This window comes from Plectropomus leopardus, chromosome 4, assembly GCF_008729295.1.
Source record: "Plectropomus leopardus isolate mb chromosome 4, YSFRI_Pleo_2.0, whole genome shotgun sequence".
NCBI lineage: Eukaryota > Metazoa > Chordata > Actinopteri > Perciformes > Serranidae > Plectropomus > Plectropomus leopardus.
The window spans coordinates 24,193,215-24,212,806 of record NC_056466.1 but is presented as its reverse complement, the minus strand read 5'-3'; the positions used below and the strand labels follow the sequence as shown (position 1 = coordinate 24,212,806).

General features: G+C 39.1%; 1 protein-coding gene across 2 annotated transcripts in view; it reads right to left on the bottom strand.

The window, feature by feature from the left end:
• The window catches only part of rbm20 (RNA binding motif protein 20), a 59,451-nt gene that overhangs the window by 18,076 nt on the left and 21,783 nt on the right, over positions 1–19,592 (bottom strand). Inside the window, exons 1-5 of one of the 2 annotated variants that reach the window (XM_042485904.1) lie at positions 18,314–18,355; positions 4,432–5,464; positions 2,914–2,978; positions 2,393–2,502; positions 237–334 (exon numbers count right to left, since the gene is read on the bottom strand). In XM_042485904.1, the coding sequence (XP_042341838.1) occupies positions 237–334; positions 2,393–2,502; positions 2,914–2,978; positions 4,432–5,464; positions 18,314–18,330 (1,323 nt within the window). In that variant the 5' untranslated portion in view covers positions 18,331–18,355. Of the gene's footprint in view, positions 1–236; positions 335–2,392; positions 2,503–2,913; positions 2,979–4,431; positions 5,465–18,313; positions 18,356–19,592 lie in introns of those variants that run through there. The other variant, XM_042485903.1, reaches the window with a different exon arrangement.

The following is a 19,592-nucleotide window of genomic DNA, read 5'->3' as shown; positions in this document are numbered from 1 at the left end:
GAGAACACAAAAGGAAACTGACCAGTGCCCTCTGAGTCTGTTATCAAAGCAGTCGTAGATGATATTCAAATATTAATAAATCACCATGAAATAACATATAATCAAAGTGTAGCCAGATTCATGGTCAAGGATGACAGCTGTTCCTTATCATTAAAATTCCTTATAGTCTGTCACAAATTCTGATTTGTACGCGGAGGGCTGAAAGTCCTGAGAGAAAACCCATGCATTTGTCTGACCTTTGACTCTGTCTGTGAGGCAAATCCCGTGTCTGACGTGGGATAAGTCTTCATAGCTGCAGCTGGTAAGTATGATGGAGTGGCTCCTGAGGACACATCTGTGGAAACAATTTGAAATTTAAATTTAAAATGGTCTGCATACCAATGGTGGAATAAAACTAAGTACACTCACACAAGTGATGTACTTAAGTATTAATCTGAGGTTCATCTACTTAACTTCAGTATTTTCTTTTTATGCTTCTTTATACCTCTCCACTATAGTTCAGAAGGAATATTGTACTTGCTACTTCACTACATCTATCTGACACCTTTTGATACTTTTGATACTTTACAGATTATGTTATATTATTATATGTTATATTATTACCAAACAGTTTATACAAGTAAAGCTGCAACTGATTAACAAATCAGTTGATTCACAGAAAATTAAATACCAACTATTTTGCCAAACATTTCAGTCTGTTCTTTTCTTTGAAAGATTTTGAGTTTTAGGGTGTTTTTTCTAATAATTTTATAATAATATTAAGCTTTTTGGGTGTTTTTTAATTTTTTTTTTAGAGTGCGCGCCCCATATGCCAAAGGCTTCTGCAGCAGCCCAGGTTCGAGTCCAGCCTGCGGCCCTTTGCTGCATGTCATTCCCCCCTCTCTCTCCCACCTTTCCTGTCTCTCTTCAACTGACCTATGAATAAAGGGAAAATGCCCCAAAAATAATCTTAAAAAAATACTTTAAGTACATGTTCCTGATTATACTTTCTTACTTTTACTTAAGCAACATTTTCAATGCAAGACTTACTTGTAACAGAGTATTTTCACAGGGCAGTATTAGTACTTTTACTTAAGTACTTTAACTTTTACTTAAGTAAAGGATCTGAATACTTCTTCCAACACTGTTGTGCATAATAGCTCGAAGTGTGGGATTAAGTTGCATTTGTTGACCTCAAGGCTCAATGTAACAAATATGGTTATCATATGTGTATGAGTGTATCATTCAAATGTGTTTTTCTTCGTCTTTTATTCGTTTCTTGTTGTATAAAAACTGAATTTGAAAACACTAGGCTGGAGTAATGGGACTCAAAGCATGCCTCAGTGCTAATAACATCTTGGAAGTATGGTGATACTCCACTGTGATGTCAGTATACTACACTTTTTTGGGCAGTATTTTAGTGTTTACAACAGACAGTTTTAAATTATAAATACAAGTATAAATACAAGCAATGTTTTTTTCATTTGAATTCTAAAGTAAAGATTTTTTTTAACTTATAATTAGCTAAAAATGCAGTAATTATAATGATATGTTTGTTTCTCAACAATGGCCCTGTGCTGGCTCGCTACAACAGCTCCTGAGCAGGTAGCTCAGGAGCTGTTGTAGAAGGCCTTGACTCATTTTGACAAAAAAAGAAAAAGAAAAAGATGGATGAATGAAATAAGATAAAAATGTTTTTGGTGATAAAGATCTCACAAATTCAAATTGAAGACTATTCAATTACTTTAAAGGTCTCATATTTATGAAACAGAAGTTGAAGTTGAGATATTATACAATTTTAAGGACCTGCAGATAACCTGTGATTTACAGCTATTGCTCACCAACCTTTCTAAACACTGAATATTTAATTGAAAGAGGAAGAAACAACAAAAGTTACATATCTACCAGAAACCAGCTCACTGACTCATTATCTCATTTTTAAGGCTGCTTAAAGGGTAAGACACAAGACTCAAGGCTGTCTGCAGCAACCTACAGGTTTGCCTTAAAGTAATCATGGGGCACAGAAAGGAATATAGATACAGGCTCGGCAGATACAATCAATGTGTTAGAGAGCAGGTACTTATTCTGTTTCCGTGTCATCAGCTTTGTGGGTTTGGTTTCTTAATTTGTTCACCAAACGTCAGAAACAACTGAAAATTCACCTTAGTGTTGTGGTGCGCCAAATTCTGGATATTCAAACAGCACACATTAATGTATCAAAATACACTGTGTAAAATTAAAAAAGATATTGCCTCGCGCCCTCACTTAACTCTAAAAATACTCCCTGACCCCCATCTATCACTCTGTTCACATATTGCAGTGATCCGAAAAACGTTGCTCTAACACGCACACAGAGCACACAGAGCACACAGAGCACACAGAGGCACTTGAGGTGACAAACGTGTTATCCTACCTTGACTTGCAGCAGAGTAGACCATGGAGTTAGTTCCTCCGGGGTTCAGACTTCCATCAGAAGGCCTACCGACAGCGTAGTGAACAGCTCCAGCTGATACCACTGCGGAGCTGCAACAATCAGAGAAGGCTGATTTTAGCTGCCTCTCCCCTGCCTTGCTCACTCATATCTTGTGACAGAGCTCATATTCATAGAAACACTGAGACAGCTGTATACAGAGCGAGGAAAAGCCAAATAAATTGCTTTCAACACTCTGTTATCTGAACTGAGCAATAAAATGCTGAATCTGAAAAACAAATTCATATAACGCAGTTACTAAGTGAGTGGGCAAATTGACAAACCATAGTCAAGAATAATAAATAAGCAAACGTTTTTACTGATTATTATAACAACAAAACAGTAATAATAACAAACAGTGTGAAGCCACCAGCTTTGTGGTCATCTTGAAATGTCAATCAGAAATAAACGGACAACCTACTTTCAACTTTGTCCAATTTATTTTAGAGTTGTGAATAACTCACCTTTCGTTTGTGTACAAGGTTCGGTTCTGCAGGTGTAGTTTTCCCTTCACGTGCTGGTCCCAGTCCTAAAAACACACACATACACAAACATCATCCAAACATAGTCTCAGACAGTTTGGACACATTGGGATCTCACTGCTCGCCCTGCAATGATCGGCCTTACATACCCCTTGAATAAGCTCATGGCTTGGAGCAATTAAAGAGACAACATCTTGGATTACTTAGTAAGTGGCTGCACCTTAGATCAAAACATTTAGCTATCAGCTACTTTTAAGCCAAAATACCTATTTTCTTTCCAAAGTGAGGACATTAAGGGACCAAATCAAATATACATATTTTTCCTCTCGCCTGTAGTGCTATTTATTTTTTATATAGTTTTAGTGTGAGCTGCAGAGTGATGAAAATATCAGCTGTGGTGATGTCTGACTTTTCTCAATATAACAGAACTGAATGCACTTGGCTTATGGTGCTCAAAGCACCAACAAATACTTTTGATAAATTCAAAAGCAATGTCTCTTTCCAGAAATCATGACCCGGTCCCTCAAGATGATCCACAGACCTTGTTGTAAGCAGTTTCATGTAGGAGCTCAGGGTTTCCAACACATTCATTTAATTGTGGCGGGTCGCCACAACAAACACATCTGCCAGCACAAACAGATTTTTTAAGCTGGAATGTTCATTAGGAGCACTTTTGGGATATAAATATATGGTTGTTATTAATAACTCACTTGGAGCAGGACGGCACGGCAGAATATCAGGCGCATCGCAAGTGAAACTTAACCGTTCATTCTGCTGGGTCTAAAACTTCACTTTCACTAACAAACAGCTGCTGCTGTCATCCATTGATGTGATCTGATCAACTGTGAACAGATCAACAGATCAATTATCCACCCAATGAGTGACAAACTGCTGCGGAAGCAAAGAAGAAGTTATGGAGAGCTCCACCTGCTCTTTTTTTTTGCCGCTTTGAGCAGCACAATCCAAACGCCGTCTTGTTTCATTATACTGGAGAGAAGACAGACATCTCTCCTGTTGATTTCTCCAGCACTCAGCACCTCATACCAAAACTATCTACACTAATAAATAGAGAACCCCAGTAATGGGTTCTAAAACCTGGAAATCCATTAGCATTTCCGCACTTTCTGTTCCCCCCTCACAAAGTCAGTGGGTTTTTTGAATGTGTTTTTTGGTTAGAAGCCTTAAATAGGGTCTGTGGTTAACACAAGCTGAAAAGACTCCCATGTTTTGTTCTATGGAAAAAAGTATGTCAGTAATTACCCCACTTGTGAAATTTAAAGCTTTTATGTGTCTTAAAAAAGGCGATTGCTTACAAGTAGCTAAATGAGACCACAGAAAGGCATCATGCCGGGCCGTTCCGAACACAGCTTTACAGCCTTGAAAAAACTTGCAGGTGAATCATTCCATTTAGTTTTCAGTCGTCTATAGCTGCAGTTACGTTTACAAAACAAGCAGATCCTCAGATTTACATATTAGAATTCACATTTTGACTTTACTCACCTTGAGGTTATAGACCTTCTTGTCACAGATGCTACACTGGTGTGGCAGTTGAGTGGGCGTGACAGCGTGGTAATCATTGACTTGGTAAGGCTGAAGAGTCCTGGTACCTGAAGATAGGGTTTCCTCACTTGCATGCAGGGGCTGGTAACCCCCAAATCCCTGCGTGCCACTCGAAGCAAAAGAGGAAACCCCACCACTGGGATTGAACTTGGGGTCAGGGGTCGGCTCTTCGGGGTTATACAGTTCAGTTCTGGACCGAATTGGCTGCCCAGCTGCTGTCCACACATTAGCAGCATTAGAAGCCATATCAACCTTTCCAGCGTGACTCATGTTAGCAGGACCTTTCCATTGCTCCTTGGAGTTATAAACATTCATGTTCTGCTCGCTGACAGTAAACCCAGCTTGTTGCCCCAGCATATCATGTCCAAAGAAATCTCTCTGAAAACCAACATTGTTCATGTTTTTTGCCTGAGTGTTAATCACTGTGTACTGTCCATCACCAGCAGTGGCTGATGCCTCAGATGTCCCCCCAGCTAAGTTGTACTGAACACGCCTGTCAGTATCAGAAGGGTAAGTTGATTTTTGACCGTACTCCGCAGCTTGTTGGCCCACTGTCCCCCCTCCACCGGGATGGTTCAGTCTCACATTCCCTGGGTTTTGGTTGAATCCTGTGCCCACCAAAGCCCCCAAGGCTGAATTTGAAGAGGAAAAACCCAGCACCCCTGTGGGGAAGGAACCCTGAGGGTTCCCAACCATTGTTGAAGTCCGGAGCTGATTGAACAGGGGTTGGGACATGGCGACATTGGAAAGAACCTGATTGAGAACAGTGGCGGCAGAGGCTGTGTTTCCCCCCTGAGCCAGTTTCAGGCGTTGGAGGGTGAGCTGGGCCTGGAGCTGAGCGAGCTGGAGGCTGGCTGGGGTCAGAAGGAGCTGCTGGTTCTGTGGCTGAGGCCCCACCTGCACACCACCTGGTAGCTGGCCCCCTATCTGATGGCTCTTCTTATCGCCACTGTCCAAAGGCACCACACTGATGCTATGGAGGAAAAAAACAACAAAAAACTCAGGAATCTTAAAGGGAAAATCAAGTCTCACAACTCTTGCAACTCAAGTTTGATATACCCCATGCAGATGCATGAATCCAGCCAATGTTAACTGGAGGAACATGAATGCTGCATTATGCCAGCAAGAACAGAGGTATGATGGTATAAGAAGTGATGCATGTTTATTTTGGAACTCAGAAACTAGTAGGGATATCCCTATCAGGTTTTTTTGCCCGTGATCCCAGTCCGAATCATTTAATATTAAGTATCTGCCTATAGCAAATCCAAATTCCAATACTCAATATCCTAGATAGTACAGCTACACAGTGCACTCCTTAAGTAGTCCTAGAAGATATTAAAATCAATCCAGTGTATAGCCTTTGCCTGTTATTATCATTATTATCATTTATTTATTTCCCCAAATAACGAAGAAAAAGAAGAACCGTCCCTTTAATCTTTTTGACCTGTCTTGGGAGTGCGTCTGTTTGTTTCTTCGGTACAGCCTGAGTTACCTGAATGAACTGTATTCCCCTTGAGCTATTTTTCCTCACCTCTACATCTTTTGGGCAGATGAAGGGGCGAATAGTGAGTGAGGTTGTACTCAGCACCGTTGTCTGTTTCTCCTCAGAGCAGGGCGGAGAAACAACGTACACTATAGCTGAGTGTCATTGTGCTTTTGGTTAAGGTGTGTGGTCTTTTGTGGCGGGCGGGGCTCAGCCACTGCTCTTACACAAACGGAGCTTAAGAGACGGGACTAATGAAGACAGCTGAGTAGCGGATAGATGACTTAGGGTGTGCTCTATGTTGCTATGCACAAAAATCAAACACCTGTGTGACAGCTGACACAAAACAAAGGATCAGATCACATCATAAACTAAATATTCCCAATCCTGACCCCGATCTGATGTTTGAGATCAGATTGGGGCATCCCTAGAAATTCATGTTTAAGACATTTTGTTTTTCAAGATAACTGATGGTTGAATAAGGTATGGAAGTATGGGTGGTTTAATTGCAGAAAAAGAGTTAGTGTCATTTTAAGCATGAAATAGATAAACAGACTTCATAATGTCTACAAAGAGAAGTAGTGGAGGGTGATTGGGACTGGGCTTTAGTTTTCAATTACTAGGTGATAAACCTGGCACAGAGGAGCAATACATGGTCATAATTGTGAATAATATGTAAATCTCAAATGTTTCCTTTAAAAGAGGAAACATTTTATCCAAATATCAAACAAAGAAAACAGTGTTCTGCTTCAGTTAAGTTCACACTGTTTTCATCACACCTTTCCAATACCATTACTGACTGCTAATGTCATGATGTTTTGGCTGGGGTGAGTGTTTATGCTTTATGCAGATACTGTATACTGTTGCAAAACTGAAAAATTATGACCACTTTAAAAAGTTGAAAAACATTAGGCATTCCTATAAGACTATGCTAGCTAGCAACCATCAGCAGCTGCCTTACTATAGCTACTTTCATTAGTCATAGAACTACAGAAAAAAAACATCACTGGCATTACAAAGAGATATTGGCTTATAGTCAGAAAGTTTCAGCTTCCACAAAGTTAGCATCTGTTAACAAGGCAAATCTTTCAAGTGATCAACCACCAGATGGACAGGCAGTTGGACACAGTCATCAGCTTGTTGTCAGTGCTGCTGTGTTTAGGACAAATTGAAGGAAATAATCAGCGCCAAGAGGGATTACACAGCTGGTGTTGTTCCCTAACCTAACAATGTGTTTGTTTTTGTTAAGCAAATGTTTCCTTTAGTTGTATGGCTGTCGAAAGTAGCAAGGAAAGATGGTTATGTATATTAGCTGCTAAGTAGAGTGAATGTTCATTACTAAAACTTGCCATGCTTGCAGAATAAATATTTTATATATTTTAATTATGTTTGTTTTTTGTAGTCTCCATCAGTCTCCCTCAGCCTGTTTATTGGATAACAGTGTACAAATCCAAAACAGAGAGAATTCTTGATGAATTGGAGAAACTATATCTATAATTTCCACTGTTTTTGGATTCTTCATACACCTTGAAGGCATGCAAGAAAAATGTTTCTTTACAAATTCATCTTAACACCGGTAAGTCATTGATATAAAAATGATCCTTTTGTATTTTGAAATATTCCTTTGAGACTATAGAATTAAGTTGACAGTAGCCTCCTTGGACCAACTAGGTTGTGTCACTATTTACAATGAACAGACTCGCTGAATCTGCTAATCTACTCAGTCTTGTTGCTCTTGCTATCTTTCTGGTTCTCTATAGTCTGTTCAAACCAGAGCTATCACATTTGAGGCAATGCGAATGTTAGTTAGTGGTAAATAACTTAAATGTTGAAGAAATATAAAACAGCTCTTCCTACCTTTAGTGTGCAATGTTATCACTATAACAAACATATCTTCAAAAAGGATACCCAGAAAAGTCGAGGACATTTTCATTCGGTCAGCTAGGCAGCTGTTAGCACATGACACTGATCAAATCTAGAAGTTCTGCCATCTTCTGTGGCTCAAACATAATTCCAATGAATTGCAAACAACATATGGAAAATCATGGATTTCACCTAAAGAGAGGTCACAGCACATCGGCTACAGACCACATGGTAGAGCATAGTTAACGTTTCTTGAATAAAGGGAGTATTTGAAGTAAAAGAGCAACAGCTGTTTAGAGCATGGCTCAAATATCAAGAAGTTAGCTGCTCAAGCGCTTATTTTCCTCCCGCTATACTGGTATGTACACCAGCTTCCTACAGCACTAGCCGCTAATAGAACCACTTAGAACCACATCACCCACCGGTGCGGTGACCCTGTGTGACTGGCCTGTTCTTTTCTGATAAATGCTCTCACATGCTGTCTAAACTTAGTCTACTCAACTATTCATCACATTATCTATGTTAAGCACCACACTGGCCTATCTACAAACTGCTCCTACCAACACTGCTAAAAGGTGACAGACCAGTCAGATTAGACGTGGTGAAATCCCAAGTGGTTCTAGAGCAAGATTTGTTAGCCATGAAGTTTTGCACACAGAGACACGGATGCACAGAAATATGGTTATATGTGTTCGTGTTTGCACAGATTCTTCTTAAAAGTTTGTACTGCACAAGCGTAGAGATGGATTATGACACAGGTTGTGGTTCACATATTAAAAAGTTCAAGGGACATTTTGAAATATGAATTTATGCAACTGAATCTTGTGGAGGATTATCACCTCCAGGTCTGTCTTCATACTGGCTTATGTAGATGTTGTGATTACGTTGCCACATCATAAAGTCATCATATCACAACCATCACTCATACTTTAAGCTATACTGAGCTATTAACGGTCCTACTGTGGACATTTTGGTCCTGAAATCACACCCCTGAGATAGAAAATGAAAACCCAAGGAAATAATGTAGGTTTTGATGAGTGCAAAACCTAAAGGCCGTAACTGACTTGAGACATAATATTAAGGTATTGTATGTATTCGTGGGTTTTAAGGTTGTTCAGTTTAAGTAAATTCTATCACTCAGCTTTACAATGTGGTGTAATGTTTTGCAAATAATAACAGCATATAAGAGCAATTCTAAAACCTTAATGGAACCAAAATCCTACATTCATTTTAAAATAACTGATAATGGATTCCATATCCACAACACACATTATGGCTTACCACCATATGTATCTGATCATCTCTGACAGGAACAGGAAATACAGGCTGCTCACTACCTGATTTCCAAGACCTGGCAAATGTCTGACACACTCAACTTCAAATAACATGAATAATCGGATTTTTGCTGGACAAAAATAAGAAAAATGAAAATACAATTACTTTTTAAAGCAATATGGTTATTATTAGCCACTGAAGAAGCAGTTTTTATATAAAATTAGACTTTCCAATGCTGCTTTAGACTAAAAACTATCCCAAAGCAAAACTGCCGCCAAATTCGATTTATCAACTTAAAAAACAATGTGTGTTTTGCACGGTTTATGTTTTATGTAATTGCGATACACACAATAACAAAATTACAAAACACGCCTTTATTCAAATCCAAGTGGCAACCTCAGAGGCTGAACAACAAAGCCACATATTCAGAGTTTGGGCAACTTGAGCGACAGGCTGCATAACACAATCCAAGGTCTTACACGTGTATTTATGGTAATTGACACACTTCGGGACAATTGACGGTCCCAAGTTTCACTGGCGATTGTACACACTCTTAAGTGAGCAAGCATGGTGATGGAGAGATACACTTACACCATTCCAGCTTATGACTCAAAGCTATAAATACTAGAGTTACCCTCTGCCATCCTGACACACGGTGTCCTTAATAGACTAATATGGACTCTTGGGCTACTGGCACAGAGTGCTCGACACTTCAGACCAATCTTGTGATGAAGACAGGGAATACGAGTGTCAAAGTGGATGGCGAGACGGAGGGCCTTGCTAATGAAATCATGAATAAAGTTGGTACCACTGTGTCTAACTGTGACTTATTGAGCTTATTTTGCAACAGAGTGCATGGCCACACCACCTGGACATGTCCCTACTACAGACCTTGAAGTAACATATTAACGTTTTGTTGTATACATCTCACTATATTAACTATATCCATTTATTATAAAATAAAGAATGGCAGTTAAAATGCGCTGTTAGAATATCTGTCATCAGAGAGCACCAGAGAGAGTTAGAAAATAATATATGTAGAACCTCTCATGTTTATAGTAAGTAACACAAAAAATGAATTATGTATAACTATAAATGAATAACATATATTTGTTGTCTTTGTGGTAAATGACAAATTGATAAAGTGAAGTGAAAATTGGCCCAAACTGACTCTTCTTCAAACAGACTAAAAATCTGCTAAATCAAAATTTAGTCTCTGCAGAGAAAAGAGTAGCCACATATCACTTAGTATATGTCATCTACTCTTTTACCATACATTTCAATTAGGAACACAAAAATGTCATTACTGACATGTCAATTGTTGAACAACCCAGACGGCTTATCTTTAAGAATATCTGCTGAGTTATTGTATGCTGGGGGACCATGGATGCCATTAAGCGTTCAGAAACAGAGAAAAGTGAATTTTGAAGAATGAAATCTGTGATTTGTGCTAAAGTCAGTTTTGAGGAAAAGAAACATTTCACAGACACTTCATTTAAAATACACGAAAAGGTGCACACAAAAACATATTTGTTTTTAGAAACTCTTAGTGGAAAATATCCAATTCAGTAAATCAGAGACTGGATCTAGGTCTATTTGTGTGCAGGTTTCCATTATTTTCAACTCTGCACGCACACTTGTACTGCTGCATCACAAAGAGAAAACTCTTGCAAATATCTCACAACTTTATGTAGAATTATCAGAGTAATGTGCAGAGTCTTTTTTTAGTTGCCCTGTTATGTTTTGATGTCTCTGTCTTCTAATTTTCAAATATGATCCCCCTGTTCTTTAAATGTTACTGTTGCCGTGCTGAACCTTTGACAGGCGAAAACAGCCTCTCACAGTCAAAGCCATGTCATAGCAGAGCTTATTAGCTCAGTCTCAAGAATAGCTTCATGTGGTCATTTAAAAACTCCTAAATTTACACACCTCAAGGTATTTCTTTTTTGTTGCACCATTTAAAAGTTATGAAGTAGTCAATTCATAAAGAAGGGGTTAAATCTAAAAAAAAAAAACATTCAATACTCTCGTGAATGTGTAAACTGTCATTTGTAATTCATCTGCAGTGCTCAGAGTAAATTCACGGCTCACAATGCTTTAACCTGCAGCTAGTGAGGCTGAGAGAGAGAAACAATGTAGGTATAAAGTCAAGTCAAATTATCTTTAGATATATCTTTCTAAGTTTCAAACAACCAATGTACACGTGCCCATTTGACCAGAATTAAATTCTATTCTTTCTGATTTGTCTTAGATTATTTTACCCACTCTGGTTCTGCTGTGCCACTTCTGTTTTTGCTAATTCTGCCTGTCCAGACTTCAACAAGTATCTACAACTGTACCACAGAAACAGTGAGATGTTAAAATGTTTACACTGCTTTTAAGTGATAATGTATACGCTTCTGCATTGGAACTCGAAAATTAGCTGTGTGATGTGAAAACACCTCGAATTCAATTTTCAGTTTAAGCAAATGATCATATATCATCAAGAAAATGCAGTGATAATTAAAATGACTTTTAACTCCTGTGTGTTCCTTTCTGAGCCTAAGCTTCTTCATCCAGCACCAAGCCTTGGGCACAATACCTGACAAGAAAATGTGATAGTGCCTTCTTCATTAATGCTCGAATTTAAACAACAAAATACTTGTGATATAAAAGTTATTGATGAAACTAGACAGTTTCAGTAAAGAATGTTTACATCTTGTAAGTATTAACATTTTTCATAAGACAATTAAAGATGCTGTATGTAACCTTGGAGAAAGACAGGTGATAACTGAGTCTCATTCCCAGGTCGTCAAATACCGACAATTAACAGACTAAAGGTAACAACTAAATATGAACCTTTACTTGCAACAATTAACATTTAGTACAGACGTAACCCACTGCTGCGTCGTTAAGTTTGCAAAAAAGGAATCATCTAGGATTTGATTCAGTCTAAATGCAAATGATAAACAGCTGACATCAACATCAATGGATATTGATAAACGCTGGTTTTCTATCACGTCTTGAAAGCTTTTAGGAAACATCCAAACAGTCAACTTCCAAATAAATATGCAGACACATTGCAAAATAGTTTAACTAATGTGAAAGGTCAACATTTTGACAAATGTATGTGGCCTGAAAAAAGCAATGTAAGTTATGACTCCTTAAGAAAACTGCACTTTGAAAGACTCAGTCAGTGGTTCTCAGCCAGGGGTCCAAGGACCCCAGGGGGTCACTTAAAAAAATGTCACTATATAATTTGCAGTAGAAGTGAGCCAAATGTGAGTAAGAGTCACTATTCTGATTAAGAGTTTCACTTCCTCCACTGTTATCACCACAGCTATGGTTGACAACTATGAACTTCTGGTCTTAAGCCTATCTAACAACCAAAATGTTTTCAAATAGAGGTCTCTGAAGCAAAATCTTATCAAATGGGGGTCCGTGACTGGATGTGTTCAAATCTAGTGGTCCTTGACACGAAAGAGGCTGAGCACCACTGGTCTAAATCACAGTGCCCTTGCAGCGTTAAAAAAACCCACACACGCACTTTCACAAAGATCAAACACAGCTCCGTAGTCATAACAAAACGCCACATGGGCCCAATCAGTCCACAGAGCCTCATTGGAGGAAGCAACAAATTAGAGGAAGGATTCAAGTTCAGTCCAGCGACCCTGTAGCCCTCCGCTGAGTCCAAAAAAGCGTCCAACAAAATGTTTTCCCAATGTCCAAACACACCGCAGCTCCTTAGAAGGCTGTAAATCCTGCCTCTACGCGAATACCGGACACAGTACAGCTGACAAGACTTACCACCGCATACAACACGCTACAATACTAAAAAGCTATTTTGTTTCGCAGAAACACACCAACCTTGAAAAGACAGGCAGCGGAGGTCCAAGTTACACCTCTGACACTAAACTGTGCACTGCCTCTCTGCAGCCTGACCTCTGCCCAGCAGCTGAGACTGACGTATGTCTCGACCCTCTAACATGACGACTAATGCTAGCACATGTACATTAGCATAACATCACAGCTAGTGGTCTTCACTCTATGTGATTGACGGTGCTTCCCTGTGTTACTGACCACTGAACAGGCAGGGGAGATGCAATGTGATGAGAAGTCACAAGTGGTCAGCATGTGTGTGTGAGGAAGGGGGTAGACCAAAACACAGGAAAGTATTTATACAGGAGGCCTTGGGGGGTAATGCTGTGCAAAACTGAAGCTGCTGCTTCTACGGCGGCTGCTGTGAGACCTACGTGACGCTTCATGTAAAGTCAAGTGCAAAGTAGAAGAAAACAGTAAAATGTCTGATTTCTACTGACCGATTGCTACATTTATCTTTTCTCGTAACATGTGATGCATTAAATCTCCTCTCAAAACTGTATAAATAGCATATTCTTTGGAAAAAACACCAAACAATATGCCACTCACAGATATAGCCCATTTAGTTTGTGAGCACAAATGGTTTTGGCGAACTCTTCCCTGGCAGAGATTTTCACTTTTTCCTCATTTTGCCTGGTGATCAACAGACACAGAGCAGCTTAATAACTAAAGGCTTCAAGCTGAGGATTTTGTATCTCTGTGGAAGTTTTGGCCCCTTCTGTAATTTGTTAAAAATGCTATTTGCTATTGCTAAGGGAAAAATGTAACACTTTAAAGATGACTGGCACAAATTCATTAAGATATTCTGGCAATGCACTTCATACGTTCAAACAACTACAGAAAAAAAGTTCATGTAAAATGTATGAACTTGTAAAACATGAATGGTTTGAATCTATTTTACTGACAAGCTATGTTAGATATCGCTATCAAATACATATGAGCGGGTCAGATGTCGCTGTGCTTGTAATTTTTTTATTAAGAAGCTGCCCTCCGTTAAATGTATTAGTTATTCTTCTTTTGAACTTTTAACAAAATAAAAAAAATGTATTGTGTTATATACCACAAATTATGCAAATACCCTCAAACACAAAATGTAGTTTTAAGCATAATTTTAGAATAAATAATTACAATTAGTGCAAACACAAAGCCAACTTTTGACTCTTCAATATGAATGAGTTAACAACACATTATAAATTATTCTTATGTTCAAAGGACTATGTATACTTAAACAGGGAAAATATTTAAAATATCATATGATTCACATTAAGAAAGAATCAAAAGAAACATTAAATTCATTGTGAATAATACATCCCTAATTTCAGCTTTCTTATTAGGATGCTGCCAAGAGCACGGCAAGAATAAAACACACTGCAACCAGAAGAGATGCCCTCCTAAACCTTATTTTTGCATCATTCTCGTCCTTTCATCCATTGCCCAAATAAATTCATTGCCTGAATAATTTCAGCACATTAAATAAATCATGTCCTTTTTTCTTTTTTTTTTTTTTTTACATTGAAAGGATTTCCTACTTCTTATGTTGGTAAAAAGATTTTCAGCAAAACATTTCCAATTAAATATAATAAAAACTACCTTAAAAAAATTAACTTGTTAAATTTCTAATGCATTTCCCTTTCTATCTTTTTTTTAGATCATTTTAGAAAGGTGCTTTTAAAATTTCACTCTTATGTTGTATCACTTCTCAAGTGTAAAGATGACAATACAATTAAAAAAAACCTTTAAAATACTTTTTTCCTTTCATTATCTGTTTCTTGATTTTTTAAAATTCATTTTAAGGCATTTACTTCTGTTGGGAAAACAACATCATTTAGAATGACTAAATATAGTTTGTCACTGTCTGTTGCAGCCAAAATACATGTAAACTGACAAATTAATCTGCTCTGTAAATTATTTTGTTTCTGCCTTCTTCTGCAGAACTCCATCTGTAGATTTTTAGCAGCTGTAAATGAGCGCTTTACCTAATCACACAAGCATTCAACTCCAAGTGACGTATCATGCTGACAGATTTACAGTCACTCCATCTGTTAGCATCACGCCCAGACGGCAAAGAGAGGACAAGCCGCTTTTTATACTGAGCCGGTACAATACGTACTGTATGATAATCAAAGGGGATACCACCTGCATATTTTGAATGTATTAATAATATTATTGATTTGCCCAATTTAAACACTGAAAGAGGGGAAGGGTTACATCGATAACAATAATCAGGTTTTATGCTGCCATACAGATAGGCTCTCACTAAGGTATTTTTAAATACCCACAGGTAGGGCTGCTCGATTATGGCAAAAATCAAAATCACGATTATTTTGGTCAATATTGAAATCACGATGATTTACCACGATTACTCATTGACTTTGTCACCATGTTGCATTATTGAACATAAAAACTTCTATAAACAGTTGAACTTTAATTTCCTTTAATACCATTGAGCTTCTTTTAATTTCTTAATTTAATCACTACTGAGCGGCCTTTGTGTCCTTAACTGATGACTGTGTTGCAGTGGATGTCGATGGAGTTGTCCTTTTCTTCTTTTGTTTTTTATTATTTGGTCATAGGCCACTTTGTGTTTAACTTTAAGATGATTAAAAAGATTTCACATGTTGCCATGTGGTGCAGACACAACCACGTAGCAGATCTTGCATTTTATTCTTCTTTGCTCCATGTCAGATGCCTCACATCCAAAGTGTTCCCACACAACGGAATTTGTTCTGCCTAATTTGCTCACTAAACATCTTTCCTCACGCAGATACAACTCGCCTCGCTGGTAATATTGGCTGCAAGTGTTGAGCTTAGGCTGAGGGAAGGGGGGCGAAAATGTGCATGCAGGTGGCATTCAGGGCACAAGACAAAATAAGGGTACACCTGCAAAACGGAATGTGGAAAATATATTTTTTTTCTCGATTACATTGTTTTTGTAATTGTCTGGATGCAAAACTGAAATTGAAATCAAAATTTGACTAATTGCACAGCCCTACCCACAGGCATATCCTCACTGTCTGTTCAATACTAATACTGATGTTAAAACAACTCAGATGCATGACCTTTTCTGAACAATGCATGATTCTAATTACTACATTATTATGTATGCCATGATATATTTTTAAGAGTACATTTCTGAAATTGAGAGCAGAATCTCACTGGAGCTGAGATCCAACAGATAAGTGCAGTAAATAATACTATATGCTACTGCACAGTGCAGTTTTATTGTTTTTCTCTGTGCTTTTGTCTGTTTGTCTTTCCATTGATTTATCCTGATCTTTATAATATTTGTTTCTTGTGATTTTACCTGTGCAATCTATAAAGCACTTTTGGTTGCCTTTGGGTGTGAAATGTGCTACAGACAGAAAAATGCTTTATCCTGCCTTGTGATATATTTTAGTTTGTGCTGTTAGGTTTTTTCGTTGAACTTGAGAACAGTTTTTTTTAAGCTTTTGGAGCTGAAATGATAAGCAACTGTAAATGTGAGTAGGTGTTGGTGGACATCGGGTCAAGGAGTTTTTGATCTAAAACTGCAGCTGGAAACAGAGAACTGAAAGCCAGAAAGTCACTGGTTTTTACTTAAACCCTTTCAACTCTTCCTCCACTCTACAAAGCTACAACATCTGCACTTATTTTTTTAAATATTTACTTTGAATGTATTTTCTGCCACTGTGTGGTAGGATAGGACAGAGGTCATGATTATAAGAAGGGTAAAAAAACACAAACACTCAAGGCACAGGCATCTCGCAGAACAGTTTTTCTGTGGCCCACTAGGTGGTGCCACATATTGCCATAAGGGGCCCCTGGAGGTGTGACAGGAATTTATCAGCCTGCCATATGAGGGCACTCTACTTATTTTGATCAGCAGTCAGCAGTCAGCGTATCCAGCCTGCGGGAATGGGAGTCACAATGCTCACATTTACAGGCTGTGATTTTCATACTCTGATTCATGATGTAATCTTACTTTGGTACGTCACTTTTGAAACAGTATGAAAGTGCTTAGGATATTATTTTCTTACATTTCCTTACACACACACACACACACACACACACACACACACACACACACATACATATAAACAGTGCTCGCTGCAGAAGAAAAATATGCACACAAAAATGTGAGAGAGAGACATGCAAACAAATGCACACGGACCTAAGGACACAAACCGAGAGGAGACCATGCAACCGTTACTCTTCCCAATATGGCATAAACAGTTACTGACATTCCAGAGCCTTAATTTAACTTTTCAACAAATCAGACATGTAGCCGCGGACTGCATAGTCAATACATAGCCACCATCATGCCATGAGATGGTTTCATGGGGCGAGGTATGGGTGAGGAAGCAGGGTCAGCTTGCTCCGCATTTGGCACAGTTGCAAGTGGGGGTGGTTCCTGATTTATGGCGCCCCTAGCAATGGGTGAAGTATATTGGCCACAGAGACGAAGGGTCTGGCCCCCTCATGACCACCATGAGGAAAGCATCACTTTGATTCATACCATGTTTCTTTGATGATGCTTGTAAAATGGTCAGATTTATGCTCCGCATCAGTCATGGGGTTTTATGAAGCCATATCAAAAGATAAACTGAGGCTTGTGAGGTAACTGAAATCGCATGTACCCAGGCTTGGCCTCCAACTGTCAAATAAACCAGTAAGTTCACATGCCTGACATTAAGTCACTGACTGAGTCACACACAAACACATATTAGTCCCAGAGACATGCAACTGAACCCTGAGAGGCTGTGTGGGAGAAACATTTTTCTGCACTTCTCTCCCTCACACACACACACACATGGTAGCTGTAGGTGATCTTGTTTCAACCATTAGGGCAGCGTATCACGGGATATTGGGGTCACAGAGAAACATACAGGTCAAAGGAGCCCCCTGACTTGACAGCTGCCTCCCAACTGTGAAACTAAAAGCATTCCAAAAAAATATGTCCCTGAGCAGGAAATGTGCAATTAGTCGTTAGCGCCCTGCTGACATCGCACCAACGTTAGGACTTTGGAGTGACAACTGTTTGGAGCATTTGGTCATAAGTAAAACATCACTGGGAGCTTGATGACAAACCTCTAAAAATTTAAAAGAAACAAGACTCAAAAGGAAAGTTTTATAACAGTGTAAAACACACAATTTATTGTTTTCTAACCTGGACTAAATAATGTGCTTGCCATGCACTTTTCTAAAAGTAAACCAGCAATGCTTTCAAATGTAAACCATAAATTCCAACACCACTGTTTCTGACAGATTATCAACACTTGTCCCTCTTTTCTGGCCTATCAGATGTTCTGTGGTCACTTTTGATGCGAGAGTGCTGACAAGAGCTAAGAAAAGCCCTGCAGTTACCTGGGATCCGCTGACATTGAGTGTCAAACTGGGTGCTGAGAGCCGGGGGGCCAGGTGACTGTGCCGCTGAACAGCTTTCTTGGACTTTGGACAGAGTGACATCAGAGATCCATCTGGCTTGTCAAAGTCGCAGCCGGCAGAGAGAGGGATGGCGACCGCACAGGGTGAAGGGAAAGTCTAAACTTATGGCAGCTATAGCTCCTGTCACAGTAGCCACAGGTTTGACAAAAGAACGTCCCTTAATCCTGCAGTCAGTGAGAAAGATTGGGGAGAGGGAACTACCGGGGAGGGAGAATTGCGGGAGCGTGGAGATTCCTCAGGTAAAGAATTTCTTTAGCATGTTAATGTTGTTTAGGGATTACAGAAATATTTGCCAGGTGGGGGTTTAGCACAGGAAGCATCACAAGACTCAGAGGTGAAGTAATATGAGGAGTGGGGGAGGGATTGTGTTGGCTTTGACAACTGAGCCTGACCAGCCATTTTTTCCTGCTGCTCTGAAATTGTTATTTATAGCTGCTGCCCGGGTGTAGACAGTAAATTTCTTTTTCACTAGCGGCTGCTGTGCTGTCCTGTGACACAATAAAAGTCTGTAATTAAGCTTTATGAAATTCTGCAGTTCCAAATATAAACATATAAAATGAACTTAATACATTTTCCACAGGCTACAGATTTGTTTGAGTCCTGAGCAGCTGCAGGGTACAGTACGGAGCGCCGAACGAGAGTCTTCCCCGACAGCGGTCAGCAACATCGGAGCTATATTAGTGTACAAGGTGACGTAGCGATGAGACCGACAACCCCTCCCTCTCTCCTTCCTTCCTTCCCTTCATACCATCCTCTCTCTCCTTTCTTACCTCACTCTCACTCTCCTCCATCTCTGTCCAAAGCAAGCAGTGCATTTTACCATCTGTCACTGCCGTCGGGCTTACAAATACCACTCAAACCCAGTTGTGTTGCACCACTCACTGACTTCCTGGCCAATGGCAATTCAACTCCTTTCTCACCTCCCATCAATCTTTAAAACTACTTCATTGCACTTGCACAGTAATTAATGCTGGCCTAAGGATTTCCTGACCTAGTTTTACAATATTGCGTATTCATGGAGAAATAATAAAACTGCGCATTTTCCAAGCAAATCAAGATTAAAGTTTTGTACAAAAAGTTTCAGCTAGGCACCACTGCAACAGGTGGTTGAACACGATTGCCAAGAGAAGACTTGTGTTTCAAGAAACTGTTGAGGAAAGAAAAGATGTGCAAATAAAACTCCTGCAACATCAATCAG